At 42.7% G+C, this 24,322-nt stretch overlaps 1 protein-coding gene across 1 annotated transcript; it reads right to left on the bottom strand.

Moving 5' to 3' along the window:
* Nucleotides 1–4,178: 4,178 nt before the first annotated feature.
* Nucleotides 4,179–22,839, bottom strand: LOC120522461 (neurocan core protein-like; the record flags this gene model as incomplete). Its single annotated transcript, XM_039743393.1, has 5 exons — nt 22,695–22,839; nt 20,846–20,959; nt 9,205–9,363; nt 4,680–4,762; nt 4,179–4,323 (listed from the first exon to the last, which is right to left on the bottom strand). Coding segments are annotated over exons 1-5 (646 nt in total), but the record flags the coding sequence as incomplete, so codon positions are not given.
* Between the last annotated feature and the right edge of the window lie 1,483 nt (nt 22,840–24,322).

Raw genomic sequence — 24,322 nt, 5'->3', positions numbered from 1 at the left:
TCTGATTTTTAATGAATTTCTCTGAAAGTGACTGACTGTTTTTATTTGGCTCATGAGCTTGTAATGAATTCATTTTAACTTATTTATTCATCCAAAGACACTGATTTTAAGAAGCACTATGGACACTTCCATTCTTTGCTGTGGAAAGTAAACACTTTGCACTTTTTTGTCTTTATGTCACTTGCTTCTGGTCCATCTTTAGTCTATAAACTCCTAGATGCCCCAACAAGAGTCAATGCCATAGACGTCTGGCACAGGTATGACAGGAGGCTATAGGGAGGTGTGCTTGTATAACTTAGAGATGCTCTTGTACCAACATCAAAAGCTCATAAAGCTGAATCATGTTTCTAAAATTAGCTTCTTTAGCTCACACTCCTGGCATCATAAATGGAAGCGAATGGCACAGAATGTATGTGTATAAAAACGAAACATCTTTTGAAATGAAATTGCTGTTATGGTAGCAGTTATCAACAAGCAATATAACTCACAACATAGTGGACCTGACTGAAGTTTCTACTTAAACTAATTATCAGGTCATGTGGTAAAATGGGTTTGTGGATAAGTAGCATGTGATCAATAGAATTAGTAAATAAATAAGTGGATGGCTTGATTTCCATGGGCAGCTGTATGGAGTTGGTGGAGTGATCGAGATGGGGCACAGGGTGGTGTGGTCTGTCTTGATTGCTTCATTGGCTTCAGACGGTTTGCGCTAGAGTTGCTGCATCCACGGAGGTATATAAAGGAGAGTCTGGCAAGAGAAGAGAAAGAAACCTAACAGTGATAGTGAAAACAGAGACAGAGACAGAGAGAGAGATAGTGACTGAGATTGAAATTGAAACTCGGTCAGCCCCTCCGTAGGAATGGAGGCAAGCGGTGAGGAATACCATAGAGTAACGTGTGATCAATGTTTTTAGGATGGATCAGCTCCAGCTGAACAGTAATGGGGGGGAGAGCAAAGAATGGCTTAGGGAGTCATGGCAGATGCACTGAAGGATAAATGGCTAAGCCATGTTTGAAAGGGACCAGGGTTGCTGATATCTCTGTAAATTGCGAAATCTGGAAAGGTGAGTCGGTGAGACAAGAAAGAGAAATGTGTTGGGCTGAAGGACAGAAGAAAGGAGAGGATGGAGGTAAGGAAGGACAAGAAAGGCAAGAAAGGCAAGACGGCAATAGGCAGAAGGACAGTTGCTGCATCAAAACAGAGGAAGTGGTCCAGCAAGGATGCCTTGCATCTGTGGATTTTTATAAAAATGTAGATCCTGTCTTTGTTTTACCTTTTTTTTTAAAATGTATTTATTGGACTATTTATGTGGTTTTGAATCTTCACCCTGGACACAGGAATTATTTATTATTTTAGATAATTTAATATGTAAAGATGCAATGTTTTCTTGTTCTTGAATTGTTCTTGAAAGCACTTATGGATTAAAAACCTTTTCACTTTAACACCCATCCATTGCAGCTGTCATGCGAGTCCTCACTTGCCATGGTCCAGAACTCGGTTATGACTATCAACAGATGCTGGTTCAAGAGGTTCCCATTATGATTTTGGGGGAGTGGAACTATCCTACATCCATCCATCCATTTTCCAACCCGTTGAATCCGAACACAGGGTCACGGGGGTCTGCTGGCGCCAATCCCAGCCAACACAGGGCGCAAGGCAGGAACCAATCCTGGGCAGGGTGCCAACCCACCGCAGCTAACCTGTACCATCACAGGTCATTCTTGACCAGTCAGTTGGGATGACTCCCATCTCCCAAATGGAAGCAAAGACTGCTTGCAATGCCAAGAGGACAGCCTTACTACCAGCCTGGTGAAGTACCCTACCCTCAGATGGTTCACCACCTGTGCAATCTCAGTGAAATTGGGTGGTTCACAGCTAAATGTGGGATCAGCCTCAAGAACTGTGGACCCAGAGATTTCAATGTCCTGGCCAGAGGATCAGCTTTAAACAGCTGCTCAAAGTAGCCAGCCCAGCAGGTTACAGCTTGAGTGTCATCTGTAAGGACCGTTCCATCGGCCGCCCTGACTATGACTCTCTGAGAAACAGATTCGGATGTAATGCTCCGGTTCCTCTGTAAGCCGTATGAGGGACACTAGACCATGGATGGTGTGTCATTTGCTCACAGATTCCTCTAACAAACACCTCCTTATCTACATCTCAGAGCCTTCACAACCATCCTTCTCAGTTCCTGGTACAGCCCGGAGTTGCCACCCAGCCTGTGCTCTGCAACTCCTCTCGATGATATCCAGGGTGCCCTGCGAGATAAAACACCTCCCTCTGGGTACATCAGGAATACCAACACAGCCCTCAGCAACCTTTGGGATCTTGTCACAGAATGTCTCTCATATTACATTAGGATCAGCAGTCACACCCAAGTCTGCAAGTTCCTCACACAAACTATGTGGAGCCTCATTAGAAACAGCCTGATCTTGGTCCAGGCTCATTTTACTGGTAGGTGGTAGCTTACTGGACCTAAGCTGGATCTTTAGAGTAGCAGCTACAAGTCTGTGGTCAGAATTCAAAAACTGGGCACTTCTGTAGATTGTTCTAAATGTTAATTCAGCTTCCCTGAGATATGAGTGAAGATTCTTTAGTTTTTGAGGCACCATTATTCAAACTCTCCACTAGTGGGCAATGCCAGAGATTCAATAGGGAATTTACACAACAGCAATCTTCATTTACTTTGGAAATCTACTGACATCTTTTGGAGGTGTCAGCGTGCATCTTTTGAATGTTCATTTGAGATCTGAAAGGTGATGACTGCAATCACTTTGAATACTTGGGATTGGCTCTGGAATTTCATTTGTATCTGCTCAGCGTTCAAGGGTGGCACAGTGTAGTTGAGAGAACGATATCTAGCATATCCCTTCAGTGAGTCAGTGCCTTAATGTGGCAGAGTGGTTTGCATGATTCAATGGTCCCCTGAGTGATGCTGTTGAGAGTCGTGTGCTCCTGGTAGGGCCACCCATGGTGGCAAGGTCAGAGGTGAGGTCCTGACTAAGACCGATTCAGGCACTCACACCCCATCCCACCAAGGGTCTATCCAAAGTGGTGCAACTTCCTGCCCTACCTCATTGTCTTGCACCTGGCTTGCCCCATGGATTCCTGACCAGAAGTGAAGTGGTGTGATCAAGGGCTGAGCACCCTCTCTACCATTGATATCAACACCTCATTTGCTCAGGCTCTTCCTTCCATCTATCTTCCTCATCCTTTCTCCTGCAACAGATGAAGAGAACTACCATTGGGTGATGATGTATGTTCTTAGTATGGAACCCGCATGTATGGCAGCATTGGTGTGATCTAGCATATAGATTGATAATATTGTTTATTATTAATGTCAAATAATATAAATGTTTAATCCATACCATTTATCAGATGAGACGTTTGCACGCAGGTCAGCTTTACTGTTCAGCTATCCTAGGCTGAGATAAAATGGCAGTCTAGCCAGGTATGGCATGGGACTAAGTCACGCTGAAATAAGAACTGGTATGATTTAGAGAGTAGGCTGGTATGAAGTGGGGGTCTGGGTTGTGCCTGAGTTGTTTCATTGGTGAACGGTCCAGAAAGTGTCCAGGAGTTGTGTCAGGAGCTACAGAGTCACAATAACAGAAGGCTTGAAAAGGCATGTTCATTCTCTGCCATTTTTCCATCCATGGAGGAAGAGGAGGAGAAGAAGACCACCACTCTCTGTGGCCATATTCAAAGGCCATGCAGGAGCAAAGATCAATACTGAGACACCAAGTTGTTTAAGCAAGAACTGTTTATTATCCATGCTGTACTAATATTATTTGCCCGCACTCAGATTTGAACTCTGTTTATAGTTTTGGGCACATTTTCTATAATAAATAAATCTGTCATGTTGCCTGAGGTCACAGATATAAAAGGTAATGAAGTATATGAGGGCTAAAGCAGGGATCTGATCTTCATAATAAAAAGCTTAAAGGAAAAGAGAGTCTCGCTAGGACCCTATCACGACCAAGCACACAATGCCACAATATTTAACACAACTTTCTTCACAACATTTGACATCTGCTCTAAGATTTGGGCAATGTCCACCCATACCTACAGTGCATTTTCATATTATTCTGTGTTTTTCACATTATTTTCTTGATCTAGACATTTTCCTAGGAGGAACATTTTAAAGCCTGGAATATATCCAAAAAAAGGATGCTTTTACCTGTTCCTTTCTTGCAGACGTAAGGCAGGTTATAGTTGCAGGGTACATCGTTCCACTTTCCTGACTCATGGGCAATCATCACCACGCAGTCTTCTCCACCAGCAAAGAAGTTATCAGGCTGATTTTCACGCCAGTTTTCATATTGCTGTGTGACAGAGAAAGAGTAACGCAAGAGCTTAGATGGAGATCACAAGGGCTCCGTGGAAAACAGCAGCCGTGGGGAGGATAAGCAGCATCTGCCAGCGAAAGTGTGCCAGCAGAAACCATTAGGAATTAATGTGACAGGAAGGCTTAATTCACAAAGCATGTAACTGAACCAAGAGCTCTGTGTAGAAGGCCATTCCCTTCAGGGGAAAGAAGTGGGATGAATAATTTAGAAAAAGAAAAAAAAAAAAGGCTGTGATAAACACATGGCAAAAGACATCTAATTTTAAAAAGATTTTTGCACAATCCAAGAAGAGGAGCTAAGGTGGAACATCCAGCTGCTGCTTCACTACTCACCAGAGCCATATTGTCTGTCCACTGAAAGTCCTCTTCCACTGTCCGGTCATTCAGGCCGATCCAAGTGTTCTCATGGCCCAGACCTGTGGGTTCAACCAGTCAAGGAGGGTTAGACTGATGTGAGGAGACGTCAAACAGGTAGAGTCGTAAGTGAATGTCAGGGCTGGGACCGATCATATGGAGTGCCAGGGGGTCCATGAAAGGTGGGGCTTAGCAGGGGGCAGCTGGGGGCACATGGTGATCTAAAGGAGCTTCTTAAATACTATCTTGTGAGCATACTGTTGAGGGTCTTCAAATCCAGACCTGTGCTACACAGATGAGAACTCTGAAGGAGTGATAGTGCAGTAATGAACTTGTGGATTTAAGGATCCAGAAAATGAAAATTAGAATAATGCTCAGTGTAGGGATGTGCATTAAATGGAAAGTAAGGGGTCTGTTAGATCATGCATTGGAAAGTTTGAATATGGTGTGGAAGAGGAGTGTCTGAACAGTCTATTGGAGGTATTTAAATTTTGTCTTATGGGTTAGGAGGGTCTCCAGGTGAGAAATAGATGGTTAATGACTTCTTATGCCTTTGTTCCACATGTGGAGCATAGGTCATCAACAAAGGATTGCCACTTTTCCTTGTCTCAGGATAGAACCTCTAACTGTCCCCAAGTGGATCTTTGCTTGTTTTATTTTGTTCTCTGTTGACCATTTCAGTGTTGTTCTTGGCTGACTTCTTTTCTGTTTCCCCTGAGTGTTCCGTCTCAGGGCTTGGTATGTGACATTTGCTATTGATCGTCACATAGTGTGGTCAAGCCATCTCCACTTTCTCCTCCATATTTCATCATTGGCTGTTTTATTATAACTTTTGGTGTTAAGGATCTGCCGCGGACATCTGTTCATAAAGATCTGCATTTACTATGTGGAGGTCTCGGTGGGCTTACAAAAATTAAACAGATTTCACATTGTTGCTAAATGTTCATAGTTTGGTCTTCAGTCAGGCTACCTTTGATCTCCATAGTGGTTGAAGAATTTAAAGAATTACCGTCACCTTTCTAGTTCTGGTGCTGATATCTTGATCTGTGCCTCCCTGGTTATTACCTATGCTACCTAAATATATAAACTGTTCAATGTCTTCTAGATTGTTTCCTCTTAAGTTAAGAGTATTATGATTGGTATGGTTTATCCTAATTATCTTTGTCTTTCCCCTGTTGATGTGTAGTCCAAATATCTCTGTTCTCCAGACCAGTGTCTGCATCTTTTCCTCCATATCACTATGCTGGTATGAAAAGAGGATATCATCAGCAAACTCAATATCTTCTAATTAGTGAATGAGAGACCTTTGAATACTGCATTTTGTGGCCTTGTCATGTTTCACTTTATTGTAATGTGAACTAGAAATGGTGATAGCAGACATGCTTATCTTACCCCTGCCTGTACGCTGAATGGTTCAGTGACAGTACTGTTATGGATCACTCAACACGTTGAGGACTCATATGATGGCCATATTAACTTGATGATTTTCTCTGGAATTCCATGATGTCATAGTAGTTTCCACTGTGTTGGTCCGCATTTTCTATATCACTAAAATCTAATTACAATGGTGAATTCTGTTCCAATGTCTGTTCAGTGAAAAAACGTAGTGTTGCTTTACGGTCTGTTTGTGATCTCCCACCTCTAAATAATGCTTCTTCTTCTATAAGATGTCAGTCAATGTCTGACTTCATTCTCTCAAATAGGATTCTGTAGGAAGGAGTCTTCCATGGAGGGAGATTAAATGCCGGCTTGTGGTAGTAGATGTGTTGGCTAAAGGAGGGGATGATATTATTAGTTAGGGGGTCTCAAAAACTAGGTTATGGTATAAAGAGATGCTTTTTTGATAAGAGTTAGATAAGATTGAGTCAGTGAAGGTGGTGAAGAATTTTAAGTGGGTTTGCCAAACCCTATCTCATATTTTTGGAGGTCGTATACAATAGAGAATTAGACTTATTCTGTAGGAGCCTTTTAATTCTGGTGTGGGGCTAAGGATGGCCTGTGTATGAGAATTAGCTGGAATGGGGACTTAGTGTTCTAAGAAAGGGAGTCAAGGCTTGATTTGTGCAACGAGTGTTAGGTAATGCTATGACTGGGAGGCACTCGTCTGTTTGTGCAGGGATATCAGAAGACTTCAGGTGACTGACCAGGGGGCCAGATGTTACACTGAAGTGTCAAATGTTTATCTGTAACTTTGAGAGAGTTGATGTTGGCATGTCGATGGCACTTAGGAGATACTGTATGTTGGCTTTTGGAGGATTGACAGTCTAAGGAGGAGTGTTAAATACTCAATTCAGATTATTTTTATATCACACTCGTCACTGAGTTCAGTGTTAGAGTTCCATAACAAGTTCACAGTTAAAACACAATTAGAAAGTTGCAAAATACTAAGTACATAATGAAAACACATAAAAATACAGATTTGTTTAAATACACATTAAACAAAAATCAGTTACAAATTGGTTCACATAAATGGAACCTAACATTTAACATCCTTATTGGACTATGGCCAGTAGACTGTATAGGAGAGGAAAACAAAAGCAAAGGCAGTAGAACACCTGGAGAAAATAAACCTCTGGGGGTTCACAGTCAGTTATAAAGGACAAAGTCAGACACAGTCTAGTCCCACCGTAACTTGAGGACATGCTCTACTAGTGAGATTGAGATGGGAACGTGTGGAGCACTAAAGGAATGGGTGTCATATACTAACTTGTGGCCTAATTGTTAGATTGGAGTGGAGCCTTCTGTGTTGGGTCGTTAAATTTTGGATTGTGACTCTGAAGGTATCTCAAGGTGGGAGTAAGAAATTGTCATAGCAGGGTGGGAATGAGGTGTTCTATGGAGGGTATCAAACACTGACTTTTTTGTGATGATCTATGAATGAGAACTAGATGGCACAGTGACTGGAAGGCCTGTGGGGTATTTTATGTAGAGGTATATTGATTTGTGGCTTTAGGGGGAGAAGCATAATTTTAGCCTCTGGCGGCACAGTCATTATGACCTTGGGGAGAGGTGAGAGTGATCTGGAAATGAGAGATCATGTTAAGTCAGATTGAGCCAGGTTAGTGTTTTTTGGAAGAAAAGAAAAATGTGGAGGCTTAGGTAGCATCTGTATCAGAGAAGTTAGGCCATGTCACGTTTGACATCTTTTCCAGTGATTGTCAGTCATAGCCTTCATTCACATAATCTTGAAAACACTGTGATAGGGATGGGGCAGGGCATTCTGTGCAAGGATGGTCAAACTCTGCTGAGTGACTTGGAAGTGTAGCAGCAAGTGTGGATGAATGGCAGGACAGAACCTGACTTGTAAACTTTCAACTGTTTTGGGTTAGATAACATTCCAACATTGATGATGAATGACACGTGCATATGTGGGCAAAAGAAAAGTGGTTATATGAGGGTATGGAGTTCATCATGGATACATTTAAAATAATACCACCTGCTTAATCCCATTCAGGTTCACTGTAGTCAGAGCCTATCCTGGAAGCACTGAGCACAAGGCAGGAGACAGCCCTGGACTGTGGGCCACTCTCACGTACATACCCATATTTGGCCAATCTCAAATCCAAAAACTAACCAACACATATGTCTTTGGGGCTGCAGGAAGTAAATCCATCCAGAATGATGGGAACATGCACACTCCACATGGACTGGTAACAACTGGTACATTTTTATGGACTCATACCACAAAGCATCTCAGTTAGAAGATTTGCACTGTGGTGAACTGTCAGGCCAGTCAGAGCCCACAAGATGTGACAGAGGAGCAATCCCCTTTGAAGTGTAAACTAAAGGAGTTACTCTATTGGTCAGTCACTCAGAGACCACCTCTGAACATTGTGTGTGGTGTGCTTCCCAGTGACGTCAAATGATCTGTGTCAGCCCCCACCTTTTCTGTGCAGTGTTGCCACAACACTCCATCCACCCACAGTGCAAATCCCAACCTCGTCGCCAAATGAATTGTCATGGACTAACAGCAGAAGCATCTAATTTTAATGATTTGCACTGTGTCAACTGACAATGACTACTTGTGAACCCAAAAGATGTGGCAATCCCCTTTAAATGTAAGCCAAAGGAGTAAACCCATTAGTCAGTCATGCAGAGACCACCTCTGAACATTGTGAATGGTGTGCTTCCTGGTGACGTCAAATGATTTGTGTCAGCCCCCACCTTTTCTGTGCAGTGTTGCCACTACACTCCACTCACCCACAGTGCAAATCCCATCCTCATCGCCTAGTGAATTGCCATGGACTCATAGAGCAAGGCAATCTCAGTTCAGTCATCTCAGTTCTGCACTGTGGTGAGTTACTGGTGGTCAGACTCGCACCCACAACATCTAATTCCGAAGCAATAGTCAACCTTGCCTTTTGAGCCAGTGATAGTGATTCTCCCTTCTGAGTCAGATCTTTCAGGTTCATGACTGACTGCCACACACCACCTGTGTGGTGGAAGCACTAACTACACCACTGTGCCACCCCCGTAAGCTTGAAAATCAATTTTTGGTTCAGACCATTGATGAAGTTCTGCTCCTCCAGCGAGTGGATGCTGGCCAGGTGCCCGCTGTGCTCCCTGCAGTCCTTCTCTGCATCCTCCCATGTGTGTCTGTGTGAGAAGTATCGGTAGCAGTGACCATGGAACTTCCTCCAACTGTGCTCGCAACCCTCTGTATCTGAAAAAAGAACCATCAGAGAGTTAGTCACGATGCCTAGTGGCGGGGCAGGAGCCTCCAGGCAGATGTTGAAGAAAGCTGTAATTTTCTTTCCATTTTCGTCCAGCTGTCTCGATTGGCATAGCAGCGGCTTTACCAGATGGTGCCCTCGCCTCTGGTGGGCTCTGTTCCTTCTTATGTGCCTGTCCTATCAAATAGGCTGGACCATGGTGTACTCCAGGGTGCCATTTCACAGCCCCTTATTCTGCAAATAAAGCTCATAAGTGACATCAAATTCCCCCCAACATACACACACCTAACAGACTGAATGGCCTCCACTCTCCTTGACTCTCAGGCCCACGCAGTGAAGCCGCGACTGCTCACAAATCAAAGGTGACACCAGCAAATTGCCTGGCCAGCCGCTGCCCTGCTTAACATGCAGATGAATGCGTGAGAGGCGGCAAAAGCTGATCACTGCGGAGACCTGCCTGCTGGTGCCCGTTGCTCACAGCCACCCACTGCTTTGCAGGCTGCCAATTAGGCATAAAAAATGCTGCCTGCCTATCTGCACATGTGTGTGCACATGCGCTCATATGCATGAGGGTAGGACTGTTACCATAAGTGTGTTAATGCAGACGTGTTTCTGCAAACTTGTGATGGCTTTTGTGGGCATACGTGTAGTCAAGGGTGTTTGTGCAAAATGACGTGTCCCTGAAATCATGAGACACATGCATGTATGTCTGCAGAGCAATCTGTGTTAATGGTGTTTTTCATGCGTGAAAAAACTTGTATACTTGACCTTAATAGGGTGCTGCTCCAGCAGTTTACAAACTCAAGACGAGACATGAATTAGTCCAGGAAAAGGACATTCTCCCAGAAGCTGGCCCAATTGACACCAACCAGCAAACAAAACCCTGGTAGGTGGCCTGAAAATACAGCCACTTGGGGGAAGTAACCATATGATTTGAAGTCTGTGCCCTACGCCTTCTAATTTGGAAACAGCTGGGAGGTCAGGCAGGGTCTGTCCTAACTGAGACAGTGGCAGAAGGGCCCGGGGGGAATGCAGGATGATCTGGCAACACAAAAACCGGTGTGGTCGTGCAAGTAGAAGACTTGTGAGGGAAGCCAGCAAGAGACCTGTGAGAAATCTGAAGGAGTTACAAACTACAGCGGTTAGATTGGACAGAAAGTGCAGACTGTTGTTGGGTGCTTCGCCAGTCACAGATTTATGGGAGACTGGCAAAGAGAAAGCCACTGTTAAAAAAATGCAGATGACCACCTGGATGTAGATTTCCAGAAGGTACATACACAGGAGACACTCTGAAGTCAGCTGGAAGAAGGCTCTATGGTGTGGAGGCCAAAATTGAGCATTTTGGCCATCAGACTAATCATCATGTTTAGTTTAAGCCAGACACTGCACATCTTCAAAACCACACCATCCCCACTGGGAAGCCTAGTGGTGGCCACGTTGTGCTATGGGGATGTTTCTCTGCAGCAGGCCCTAGAAGGCTTGCAAAGGTAACGAATGCAGCAAAATACATGGAAATTCCAGAGGAAAACCTGATGCAGTCTGCCAGAAACCTCCACCTTAGGAGAAGATTTTCTTTCCATCACCAAGCATAACACCAAAACTACCCAGGAGGGGCTTCAAAACAACAATGTGAATGTCCTGAAGTGGCTGAGTTGGAGTAAACACATCAATCCAACTGAGAATTTGTGGCTGGACTCGAAAAAGGCTGTTCAGTCGTGATCACCATGCAGCCTGATGGCGCTTGAGCAGATTTGTAAAGAAGAAATGGGGAAAATGGCAGTGTACAGATATGCAAAGCTGATAAACACCTGAATAAACAGATTCAAGGCTATCATGGCTGCCAAAGATGCATCTACTGAATACTTATGTGGTTAATTGTTTTGTGTTTTAGATTTGTAATTAATTTAGACCACTGTACAGAGATCTGCTTTCACTTTGACAAAAAGGCAGTCTTTTTCTGTGGCTCGGTGTCAAAAAAAAACAAATTAAATCCACTTTGATTCAATGTTGTGATATTTTCTAAAGGGATGAACAGTGTGTGTCTGCACCACTCTGGCTTTTTGCACTTAACTGGTACGTATGTGATTGTATTTGGCTAGAGTATGTTAGCTTGTCCTCCCGGCCAATACCCCCAGGCCGCCAGATGGAGCCCTCCCTGCAGCATGGAGGTGCCCCGAAGACCAGCAGGGAATCATGGACAATGGAGTTTTCATCCACAGCCCTGCTGGATACCACAGGGGCCGCTAGAGGAAGCTGCAGGGAGGAGCAAAGAGTTATATGTGCCCTATAACCCGGAAGTGCGTCATAGGAAAAGCGACAGCAGAAGTGATGTACTTCCGGAATGAAGAAAAGGACTTTTTATCTGACCCGAAAGTGATAAGGATCACATGAACTGGGGATTGGAACACTTCCAGGTCAGGGACTATAAAAGGACTGTGACAGCTCCCAGATGGCGAGCTGAGCTGGGTGGAAGGGTGGCAACGCGTCTGGGAGTGGAGGATCGATTATTGTGATTATTGTGTTTATTAATGAGTATAGTGGAGAGGAGGGTGCTTGGTGCACTGTTGATTAATAAAAAGTCAACTTTTTGGACTTTTATCTGGTGTCTGGCATATTGGACAAGGGTTCAAGGGAGCGATAGCGCCCCCTATCTGTCACAATATGTTTTGGTGTACACACGTATACCACATATATCTGTTGGTGTGGGGATTTGTAATGCAGAGTGGTGGACCACCGCACCCCCAAGTATTTTAAAAGCTCAAAATTAAACTTAAATGAATTAGGCAATGAGAAATAAGCATGAAATAAATGTGTTTATTTTCACAACATGCCTGGTGTCAGTGCATGTCCACATCCACTAAAAATTGGTTCAGATTTTTGCTTTAATTTGTTTAACTTCTGTGTGAATAAAAGAAAACTTCTGTGTGAATTCCTATGTTTCCTGAGTGAAGGACGCCGGCCAAATGAGAGTCTATGCAAGTCCTTGATCTTTTGACAAACAGGTGATCTGAGGCTGCACTTTAATTGGTTGCTTTCAGATTTTTCCAGGGATGCAGATCTCTGGGCTCAGGACACTCCCACATTTATCGACAGCGAATTAGAATTGTTTTAGGTTTTTTAAGCTAATGTGATTGGACAATCATCGACACACAATGTCATGTTGATGTCAGTGTTTCACAGTTTACACCTGCTTTTAACGTTATGTAACTACAGATGAGGCGAGAGTGGCTTTGGTGGCAACTTCAAATGGAACTTTGGAAATGAAAGAAAATGTAGTTATTTCATTAATGAAACACCCCTTCATAAATCGTTCACTTGAAGAAAGAAAAAAGATAAGAGTTTGGACCGAACAGACCTGACTTAAGAATTCAACAGCGGGCAAGTAATAAAGGATGAGCTTACACAATGACTTTTTACCACTCTTATTATGACACCGGGCTCACCGGGTGTAATGTAAGTAATGCCTTTTTTTGATTTCCTTGTTTGCTGTTTCAAAGTGTTAGTACCGAAACTTGTGTGGGGTACGAGATTTTAAACATCTTTCTAAAAATGCAAGCGGCATGAAAGTAGCCACAGTCATTTGGACAATAGCAGGAGGCTAAATTTTTTTGGCAGGCTGGCACAGATCCCCATCCTCAGAGCCAGCCTGCCAAAAAAAATGTAGCCTCCTGCTATTGTCCAAATGACTGTGGCTACTTTCAAATTGGAATGTTGCCGGTTTGAATTCTGTAAATGCCAGAAGTGATTCCACTCTATTGGGAACTTGAGAAGGTCCTTAACCTGCAATTGACATTCATCCTGGATATGATGCTAAACTGCATCCAGCCTTGCAATCAGGTCCTCCAACCTACAGGGAAAACTTGGGGGTTGGTGACAGTATTGGCACTGCAGCCACTGTAAAAAATAACCTCCCAGTGTTCCATTCCATTCAAACAAGTGTAGTGCTGAGGTGTCACCCATTGCATGACTGCACTCGGGTCCTAAGTTAGGATCCTGAGATGGTTCGTCATGTGGTGGGTGAGACAATGTGCTGTTTCAGTGCTCCCAACCCCTCTCTCTCTCTGTTACTCTTGGTATTGCTGAACAGCCAAAGGAAGGCTGCAGGATTGGCATTAGAAGGCATAACAAAGAGCTGACCAAAAAATGATGCATCCTGTTCAGGATAGCAGACTGTTTGAAATATTGTGGAGCATTTGAATTGGCTTTGCATGGCCATGATGAGAAGCCAATTCAAATGCTCCACAATATTTCAAACAGTCTGCTATCCTGGACAGGATGTGTCATTTTTTGGTCAGCTCTGATAAGCCTGAAGTGATCACTTCTCCAGACAATGCATTGAATAGGCTGCGAACGCTATGGTGCCTACATCTGTAATGTAACAACAGCAGTGTCAGTAAATAAGGGCCTTCTTTTACTAGGCATTCTACAGCTCGTGCAACTGGAAGCATTAAAAATATCTGCTCTTCATTTCATAATGTAGAAACTAAACAAACAAATACAAATACAAACAAGCAAAGTTAGTTGCATACAACCTGGCAATAGACTTGGTATGTCATGCTGCAGATTGTGATTTTTCTTTTTTTACATCGTGTGTTTTATTCCCTTAGCGTGCTTCAGTAACAGGGCTACTGTTTGTTAAGGTCATGCAGGTTAAGAAGGTTGAACTGAGTGAGAGCTCAGACAGAGAAAAACATTCACTTGACGGTGTCGTTCACTGTAGGCTATTATTGGTGTCTATAGTTTGGATGCTATCATGCCAGTTAAATGTTTTGCTTTATTTTTTGCATCATTGTAAGGCCATACTTTAAGTTTTCTTCTTATAATAGCCAAGAAAGATTGAATTTGTGTGCGTTGTGTACATTACTAAGCAGGTTTTAATTAGTGGACTCCCCCTCATTCGGCTGCTGATGGTCAAGTTCAATAAACTGTCGTCACACATGTGTGCTTAGGAGGCAGTCTAAGGGCTTAACTGAGAGTATGGAGGTACAAAGCCAGTGGTTGATGAACGGCACTAACGCCTGTCACACACGCGGCCTGAATAATAGTAATTCCACATCTGACCAGGGGGTGGTGGGGTGCACTGACTGTCTTTCTCAATCCCTTACAGACCATTCTCTGGAAATCCCGCAGGATTCCGGTGACTTAGATGACCTCACTTCTGGCTACGGCACATTTGATGACATCACTTCTGGCTCCGGCACGTCCGATGACATCGCTTCTGGTTCAGGCACATCAAATGACATTACTTCTGGTGCCGGCATATAAAGATGCCATCTTTGCTGGCATGAGTCAGTTTAGTTGTGGACTCTGATCTGTAAAGATCTGTGTTTATTTCAACCTTTTCGCAGCCAGGACATAATATACGGTGGCTGCCAAAACCTTCATGATGTGTAATCTTTGTGACACACCTTTTTTCCTTCTTCCACAGACCACCAGAAAGAGAAGCCAATTAAGACTCCACCTACTTCCACCTCTTCATCACTCCTTCCTGTAGACGTCATTTCCGTGTGAGATCCCACCCCTTCCTGTTTTCCTCTTATATAAACCTAAGCTTTCATTTTGTTAGCCAGTCAGATGTTGGCTCAGTCGTTTATGATTACTCTTTTGTTGTTGAAGATTGCTTTCAGAGTATACAGGGTGGATTCCTGAACACTTTACAGTGGTTCTCTTGTTTATTTATTCACACCATCTTATCTGGGTGAAATTTTATATGCCCGCCCACCCACAAATTTCTGGCTACACTACTACCACTACTAATCCTTACTAATAAAAGGCAAAGCCCTCACTGACTGACTCACTCACTCACTCACTCACCGACTCACTCATCACTAATTCGCCAACTTCCCGTGTAGATAGGCTGAAATTTGGCAGGCTCATTCCTTACAGCTTACTTACAAAAGTTAGGCAGGTTTCATTTTGAAATTCTACGCGCAACAGTCATAACTGGAACCTTCTTTCGTACATATATACGGCCATAGTCTGCAGCTTGGTCGCCGTGTGAGGCGTTGTTGCGTCCCGCATCATCACGCCTCCCACGTAACTGAGTGCCTGCCCATATAAGGTAAATTTTCGCAAGATCACACAAGAGAGCGGCTTACGTGAACTGACTGTGAACACAGTACGTAGAGAACAAGGAAGAGCTCCAAAGAGCGCTGAACAAAAAACGCATTACACAATTGAGAAAGCAGCAAAAGAATAAATTAAGTTTATAGACACGCTGCCGCTGACGTTTGTCATGCCTACGATGAATACGATATTCGCGAGATACAAGTTTAATGACAAGACAGGAGGTATAAACGAGACTTTGGATCACTTTGTAATCGAGTTAAAATTGCTGTAGCGAGAAACTTTTAAGTGCCGGGTCTTAGCTAACATTAAATAAAGCCGTTGACATCACAAGATCACACAAGAGAGTAGCTCACGTGAACTATGAACTATGAACGCGGTACGTAGAGAACAAGGAAGAGCTCCAAAGAGCGCTGAACAAAAAACGCATTACACAATTGAGAAAGCAGCAAAAGAATATGAAGCGAGTGACGCATACAAGCATATTCATAAGTGCAGCTACTGCGGAAACAAAGTACGGTGTAAACCTTAAGTTTAAATTAAGTTTATAGACACGCTGCAGCTGGCATTTTTAAAATTGCTGGTGAAGGACTGTGCTTATGCAAACGAAGATGAGATGATCAGGGATAGACTAGTGTTTGGCACAAACTCAGCAAAAGTGTAACAGAAACTTTTAAGTGCCGGGTCTGAGCTAACATGAAATAATTGCTGGTGAAGGACTGTGCTTATGCAAATGAATAGAAAGCAAATGTTACGTTATTTTTAAAATGTTTCCTTTTCTTTTTCATAACTTCTTTAACACACTTCTTCTCCGCTGCGAAGCACGGGTATGTTGCTAGTCTTATATATAAACGTCTACGCGTGGAAGTGTGTGTGTCTGTCTGTCCGGAATGGAAGTGCGAGGCTACAGCCTGAAGTTCAAAGCGCCGGCAAGGTGGCCCAAATTAACGAGTCGGAAGAAGAAAGAAGTACAAGGCTACAACATGAAGCTGAAAGAAAGTGACTCCGTCGACAAAGTGAAACTGCAGAGGAAAAACAAACGAGAGAGAAATTCGCTTAGCTGCTGATAGACGGGGTGGTTCAGTAAGTCCACAAAACAAAACCGTCGACTCTGCATTTACATTTTTTTTTCTGATGATTTCAATAGTTTCTAGGAGCCTGGGCTTTATACAGCACAGGCTTACACAGCTAGTACTAATAATAATTCATTACATTGACATAGTGCTTTTCTCACCACTCAAAGCGCGCTGTGTGTAGGCACCATTACAGTTTGTGTATGTGTGTTTTTTCTTTTCTTTTCTCCTGAGCTATGAAGTGCCCAGTGAATTGTCCCCCCAAAAACTGCGCCCACATTTACTTCACGGGCACATGTGCATGGGCTACGTGAGTGTATACATGTGTATGATTCTGTGACTTTGCCCAAAGGTACGTTTATATCCCTGGTGCTGGGAAGTGTGGGAGTGTGGGAGAAGGCAGTTTATGTAAAACCTCCGCCACCACCATCAGTAAGCCATATTGCAACACCTCCGACCATTTGAGACGAAGGGCAGACGACTGTTCGCTTCAATTTGAGAAGACGTGACATGTCCCTTTGTGCTTTCCGTCACACCAAAAAGGCATCAATAATATAAAAGTAAGATAATAAAGAAGCAATTAGAGGCACTCCTCAGGGATTTAATTTAGAGAGGCTTCAGATAGTCTCGGAGCGAGAGCTGACAGCAGCACGGGCATTCAGGGTCGCAGGCAACTCAATTAGCGGCATCGCTATTTCTGCTGGGGCCTGTAACCCCCTGACCCTCGTCCCGAACACCACCACCACCCCTCCCATTTCAAACAGCACAACTTTCAATCAGATGCCATGAGAATCTTCTGGGATGTGCCCACTTGGACAAGCAGGAGCTGCTGGAGCTGGCTGCCCTCATTCCTCTACTTCATTTCCCACCACAGACAGAAACAGGTGACAATAAGAAAATACAGCAGGGTCTACGCTTCACCATGATGCAGAACTCCTTCAGCGTTGACCACATTTATTACACTGTGGTTTAGAATGTCCTCCCTTCTTATCTGGTACGAGTATGTCTGATTACTACAGCTATTTAATTGTCACCCCTTCATTTACAAGTTTTGGAAAATAGATGGATGGACAGATCAATCCCTGAGCCTGTACTGAAGCCTCGTGAGTTAGCAGTTTATCAGCTCTGAGCAGCTGCTTTGACTGTCACTTTGCCATTTACCCTCTTTGTAGTTTTAAATTGAAACTCTTTGATTTTTATAGCCCCTGTTGATACTGCGCTCCCTGCTTGTTACTTGTCAGTGCTGCCTTTGTGCCAACCAGTTTCTAAATTTGATTTTGTATTGTCATCTTACTGCCTGCTGTAATATTGTGTTGTGATGGCACATGCTGTTAATGGCATTACATTAAAATAAAAATTGACGGATTAATGGAATATGCCCATTAGAGACTTGAGTAAACCGGGAAGTAAGACTTAAAAGGCTGGGACAGTTCAAATATCTTGGATTAACCACAACAGAGGGTGGAGAGCTACGTCTAGAAATAAACCACAGAATGAAATCCAGTTGGAAAAATTGGATGAAGGTATCGGGAGTGATGTGACAGTGAAGAATCGGTGCAAGAGTGAAGGGTGAAAGAGCAACATTGCTGTCTGGATCTGAAACTTGGGGATTCAATTTGGTGCACAGGAGGAAATGGGATGCTACAACAATGAGGATCTAGAGATGGATGTGTGAACTCACAAAGCTTGATAAGATCAAGAAAGAAGGTTAAAGTGGTGTAAATATGTCATGTGGTGGGAAGAATCATGGATATGGGGGTGTTGGGGCAGAGCAGAAGAGAAAGGGCATGGGCTATTTGAAGGTGGACCTAAGGAAATAATGGGTATCTGGCTAGGGGTTATGCATCAGAATAGAGTGGAGGATTCTGGTCCAGCTTTGGAACCACAGTGGAAGTGGGAAAAGTTTTTAGAAGAAGACGAACACTGAACTAAACCAAAGAAACATCTTGGTCATGCAGGTAGGATTATAAGAAGTGGTCAAGTGATTGTTTATGAGCTTTGAAGAATATTACTAAATGGGTAATGGAGGGTAGACCACCCCCTTAGGTAGTCTGTTTGGAGACATCCAAGATATAAAGTAAATGGCACGGAAGAACTTGAACTTGAACCCCTGCTGCCATAATACCGAGGAGGAGCAGTACAATCAAAGGACGGCTTTGAAGACACTGACACTCCTTTGTGTCCATGCTGCCCATCTTAAATTTTACTTTCTTGCTTGTTTCGTTCTAGAAGGTTACCAAGCTGGCAGAAGCCTGTCAGGGCAAACAATGTAGGCAAGTAGAGCTGCACTTTGGAGCAGCGCTTTTCAACCTTTTTCATCTCATGGCACACATAATTACTAAAATTTTGCAGTCCACCAAAAAATATGTTATATTCTTTGCCGATCTGACAAAAAATAGGTATAATTTTGATTAATTTACAAAGAAAAGCAATAATAGTAAATCCCTACCCTTTTTGCTCCAAATTGGCTTTAAAAAAATCTTTTTAGAACTATTAATTTGTGATACTTTGTAATAAAAAAAAAATAATACTCCAAATTATCAAGTGCCTTTCCATGTATTATGAGCAGGCGGCACAGCGGTAGCTGCTGCTGCTTCGCAGTAAAGTGATCGTGGGTTTGAGTCCTGAGTCCTCCCTGTGCGCTTTTTGCAAAGCACTTTGAGTTGTGAAAAAAGTGCTGTATAAATGCAAAGAATTATTATTATTTTTATAATACGCGTGTATTCATAATCAAATTCAGCCATGGCGTAGTGGGATATAAATAGATGTACTCGGAATAATTATAAATCACGGTACACATGCAACATAAACATAATGTGTATATTATTGAACTAAATGTTCATAGAAATTGATTATATGAAATAATTTTTAGTATACAAATTTTTAAAAAGTTGAGATATGTAAACAGGTTATAAAAGCATGAAAGTATGCATTTATTGCTTTATATTTCACATTTAGTATATGAATACTATTAAAATTATATATAAATCATATAGAATGGTATAAAATGTGTGTTGTAGATTTCTTTTTCGGCATATTTCTTTAAAGAAGTCTTTCATTAATTTGTTTAAAAAATTTTGCGGCTGACCTGTGGACCTCTCGCCGTGGCACACGGTTGAAAATTGCTGCTTTAGAGGAAGGCCAGACATTGGTGACAGAAGAGCTCCTCCAAGTGCCAGTGTGAGCAGTGCCAGGCGGGCTTACTGATTTGTTTAAAAGAATTACTCTGAGGGCATCCAGAAGCAGTTTGAGTTGACACAATGCAAAACAACTGAGCAGACTTATCACAGGACTAACCCTCTGCACTCTGGAGGCTGCTGTGGAAAAGAGGATGGTGGCAAATGCACCCTTTCTCTCTAGGGGGCGCTTTTTTGATGTATTTTTAACAAGCTCATTCCTCGATGGTGTATCAAGAATCATTTCTGAGGATCTTTACTGCATGCTGCCATTAGGCTGTTCAATGCTTCCTTCCGACATCCCTTCCTTTCACTCCAACCATAAGCTATAGGAAAACAGCATAGACTTTAATGGAGTACAATTATTTTAGCATAATATTTATTGTTATATGCTTGTTGTTCTTTTGCCTTGAGTATCTTTGTGTTCTATGTTTATGCCTCAACATGCCTTTCAATTTTCCCTTGAGGATTAATAAAGTGTAACTAATCTAATCTAATCTAGTTAGCTCTGCTCATTTTTTCCTGAGTGTCCTCAACCTTCCACTCAGCAGATTAACCTCATCGAGAGAAATGATAAAGGGCCATTCCAAATGACTGTCATAAACATTTGCTGCTGCTCTGACCTGCTGCCTTTTACCCATCCAGTCCTTTTTTTATTTCACATGGCGCTACCAAAGACTGCACTCTGAACAGCCATTATCAACATCTGCCTCATATTTATCACGCTGCTCTATTTCCTCCTCTTTCTGCCTGCTATCCACCAGCTTTTAAGTTTCCTCACATCCATTGCTATCTGATGGTGTTTTGCTGAAATCACTACATACTCTATCTAATCTGGGAAAGTCCAATTGAAAGCCAGCAGGGAGTAAAAAATAAACCCACAAATATAACGCCACTGGCTTTCTGAGGGCATGCAAGTGTGGCCAGAGCCTGGATGGGCACAGAGGTCACACTTTAATAAGCCAGTTCATTGGCAGTACCATTAAGTGAGTAGCAGTATTTCTATCAAGGCACAGAAAATCATAAATCCACCTCTCTGTCTCTCTCTCTCTCTCTCCGGCCTGAAATTGATCCCACACGCCTCATTAGCTCAGCTGTCGGATTGCACAGTTGCTCTTAATCTGGCCCTCTAGCATCTGGCGGGAGGGGAGCCGCACCTTTATCACATGTGTCTCCTCCATAGCTGGGTAGGCAGAGGCAGACGAAGGAATTGATCTCGTCGATGCAGGTGCCGCCATTCTTGCAAGGGTTGGACTGGCAGTCGTCGATGTCTGTAGAGCGAAAAAAAAAAAAGAAAAAGAAAGAGATTAAGAAGAAAAATACAGCAGTGATGAGAAGAGAGCTAGTGAAGTGTGCCAATCAAAACATCCTAATGATAAAAGTCAGATAGTTAAACTCACTTTCACATACACAGACACACACACACACACACATCTAGTTTGTACCATTGCCAAAATGTTGACAATGCCTTCCTTCTGGACCTCTTAGTTATGCATAACCAACTGCCACATGCAAGTTCTGACCAATCATTTAGAGTCAGACAGCCAAATTAGCTGGCATGTAACATCTAAGACTCTGTAAGCAGGAAGCCAACTTTAGATACTGTGTTCCTTCAATGCTAGTTGGAACTGATTGGCCTACATGAAGCGGAGATCTCTTATAATGATGCCCAGTACAAATAAGCTTGTGCCCTTCTTACCAGATTGGGTGGACACCATGTAAAAAGGTTGGTGTTATAAAGCCACTTAATAAACAGCCTCTGCCCCACAAGTGTGTGCTCCATAATGGACTGATGATGCTCTGCTACACTTCAAGATAGAACTCCATCTCTGGACAGGTACTTTGGCTTGACTCTGCTGCTTTAAACACATGTCATTGTGTCTCTGACTCCACCCTATAACTCTTAGCCCCACCCCCTGAATATGTGAACCTCTTTGACTCCACCCTCAGAATGGTTGTGCTGATTAGCTCCACCTCCTGAGCTTGGCAGTCTCATGCCTTCATCATGTGCTGCTGATGAAAAGCAGCGTTGAATTGGCTGAAGCTGACTGTGTCTTGGCTCTCCTCTGAATTCTCTATGTAATTTTATGTTCTTCTTCTTCCTCTTCCTCTTCATCTTATCCCACTTCTATGTGGTGCCAATGTGCCTGATCACCATACAGCTGTCTCTAGTCAGATCCTTTTCCTTAGATCTTCATAAAATGTGAAAAGCACCTACTGTTGTTGTCAATTCTGTCTGTCTGCATGAAACAACTCAACGCCCAGTGCACTTCACTGAAATTTGGTGCACTTATTCTTCAAGGAAATTTATCAGGAAAGTTCCATTTTGCTTGAGATTTCACAAACAGAACATGCTGTACACATAAAACTCCACTTTTTTAAAGGCATTAGTGAATTTTCAAAAGCATTCTTTGCGACCTTAGTGACGGTTTTGTCTGTTATTTCAAATTTATCTTAGAGAAGTTATTTAAAATTATTTATTTTTAATATTTTCCTTCTTTAGGCTCCAGACTGGAAACAGGAACTCCCCCACATTGTTCACCAACATCGGTGTTCTGCAAGGCTGCTGCCTCAGCCCACTGCTATGACTGTGTAGCAATTCATCAAGAGCAACAGCATCAGATCTGCAGACGACACTACCATGATGATGATGAGACTGCATACTGAAGGGAGATAAAAGACCTGACTGTAGGGTGCCATGACAACAACCTCTCCAGAACATCGACAAAGCAAAGGAAGTCATTGTTGACTTCAGGAAGAACAAAGGCAGTCACACTCCACTCCACACCACTGGCTCCCCTATCCAGACAGTCAGCAGCTTCAGGTTTATGGGTGACCAGATCATCGACTGCCTCTTGTGGTCTGTCAACACCACCTGCATCCACAAAAAGGTTCAGGGACTAAAGAGCTTTGGGGTGCAAACGAAAATCCTAGCGAACTTGTACTACTACACTATTGAACTCGCCACCCGACTGGGGGCATTACAATGTGGTTTAGTAACTGTACTTTTTAGGATCATAAGCTCCTCCAAAAGACTATCAGTACTCCTTCTAAAATCCTTGGGAGTGATCCTCAGCTTTACACTATTTACTCCACCTCGTATCTGATGAGGGCTGGCTCCATCATCTCTGATGCCAGCCATCTGGCTCATCCCTACTGCCGTCTGGTAAATGTTACTGGAGCCTCACCACACACTACAGCCACTTCAGGGGCAGCCATAAGGTCACTGAACTCTTGGTAACTTGATCTTACCTAACCTGTACTGTACCCATGTGGAAGAAAAGAATTTGAAACAGACACCCCCCACTGAAAATCACTGATTTAAGCAAAAAAACAATTGTTATTCTTTATCTAAATCTCCGAAGAGGTGACAAGTGCATTACATGTTAGCCACATGCTACAAAGAAAAAAAAGTGTCCTCTGCGCTATATTTATACAATTCATTGTTTAGGTCACTGTTCTTTGAAAGGAATTCATTACATAATAGGAAAACTTTTAACATGATTGGTTACACCTAGTTGCTAACGGGACATGGCAGATGTTGATACCTTAGATGACCACAATTTAATTCATAATCCTGTTTGTTTAGGATATATGTGACATTTTAAATGTATTAGTTTTATTCTTATAAAAGGAGATGTGCGAATTTCTTCACGTACACCGTGTTTCTCGTGGTTTAAAAGAAAAGAACAATGGCTTAAATATATTATGATCCAGCTGGGTTCAAAAAACAGGAAACTTGGTACTATAGAAGAATGGTTATGCCATAAATATTACATTTTCTCTTAGGGGGTTATATAAAATAACAAGAAATGCATCTATCAGAGTGAAAAATAAAATAACAGCATCAGCTTTTAAGCATATGCTCAGAAGGATATGAGACTCAGACACATGTCAGGCGCACATTGGAGCAGGGTTCAAATTCAACTCTTACACCCACCTGCTCGGTTGTTTTATGTGTAACTCTGCTGTATGTTAGAGTTGTGCTGCCATCTTCTTTTAGTTAATTATTGTCAAACTGTGTGATCTGCATGTCTGTACAATTCTGTTTTGCGCTGTGTATATTAGGCCATTGTTCTGCTACTCTTACTGTATTGTATTTATTTAAGTCGTCACTCACAAGTGCATGGGGAGCGGCTTAAGGACTCGACGGACGCCGCGATAAGCCATGAAGGGGGACAGCGGCGGAGTACTAACCTTTCTTCTTTTGTTTCCCTAAAAAGACTGTTTACGCCATAAACACACCCAGAAGTCTACTACTACCACCTACTTCCGGGGTCCTTTCTAACCTCTGGTCCCCCAAAGATGACTTCACTCTTCCCATCATTGAACATGACTCTCCCCATCATTTCCTGTGCACCCTTATAAAATGTCTGATGTCCTTTATTTTGGTTGTCTGTTGTACTCTGTAGAAAACACTGACTAACTTTTTGGAAAAACCTTTCTTTTACAGTATACGGGACTTAAACCACCCCAAACCTTTATACTTGTTTTGTGCTTTATTACAAAGTATACATTATCTTTTTGTCATATTGCTTGTATATACTTTCCAATGAAGAACACAACTATGGCAGAAGAATTTCACTGTGCACTTGCAATGAATGCGACAATAAACATCTAATCTAATCTAATCT

This window comes from Polypterus senegalus, unplaced genomic scaffold, assembly GCF_016835505.1.
Source record: "Polypterus senegalus isolate Bchr_013 unplaced genomic scaffold, ASM1683550v1 scaffold_5433, whole genome shotgun sequence".
Lineage (NCBI taxonomy): Eukaryota > Metazoa > Chordata > Cladistia > Polypteriformes > Polypteridae > Polypterus > Polypterus senegalus.
Note: the sequence above shows the minus strand (reverse complement) of the source record. Positions and strands in the feature narration are given on the sequence as shown.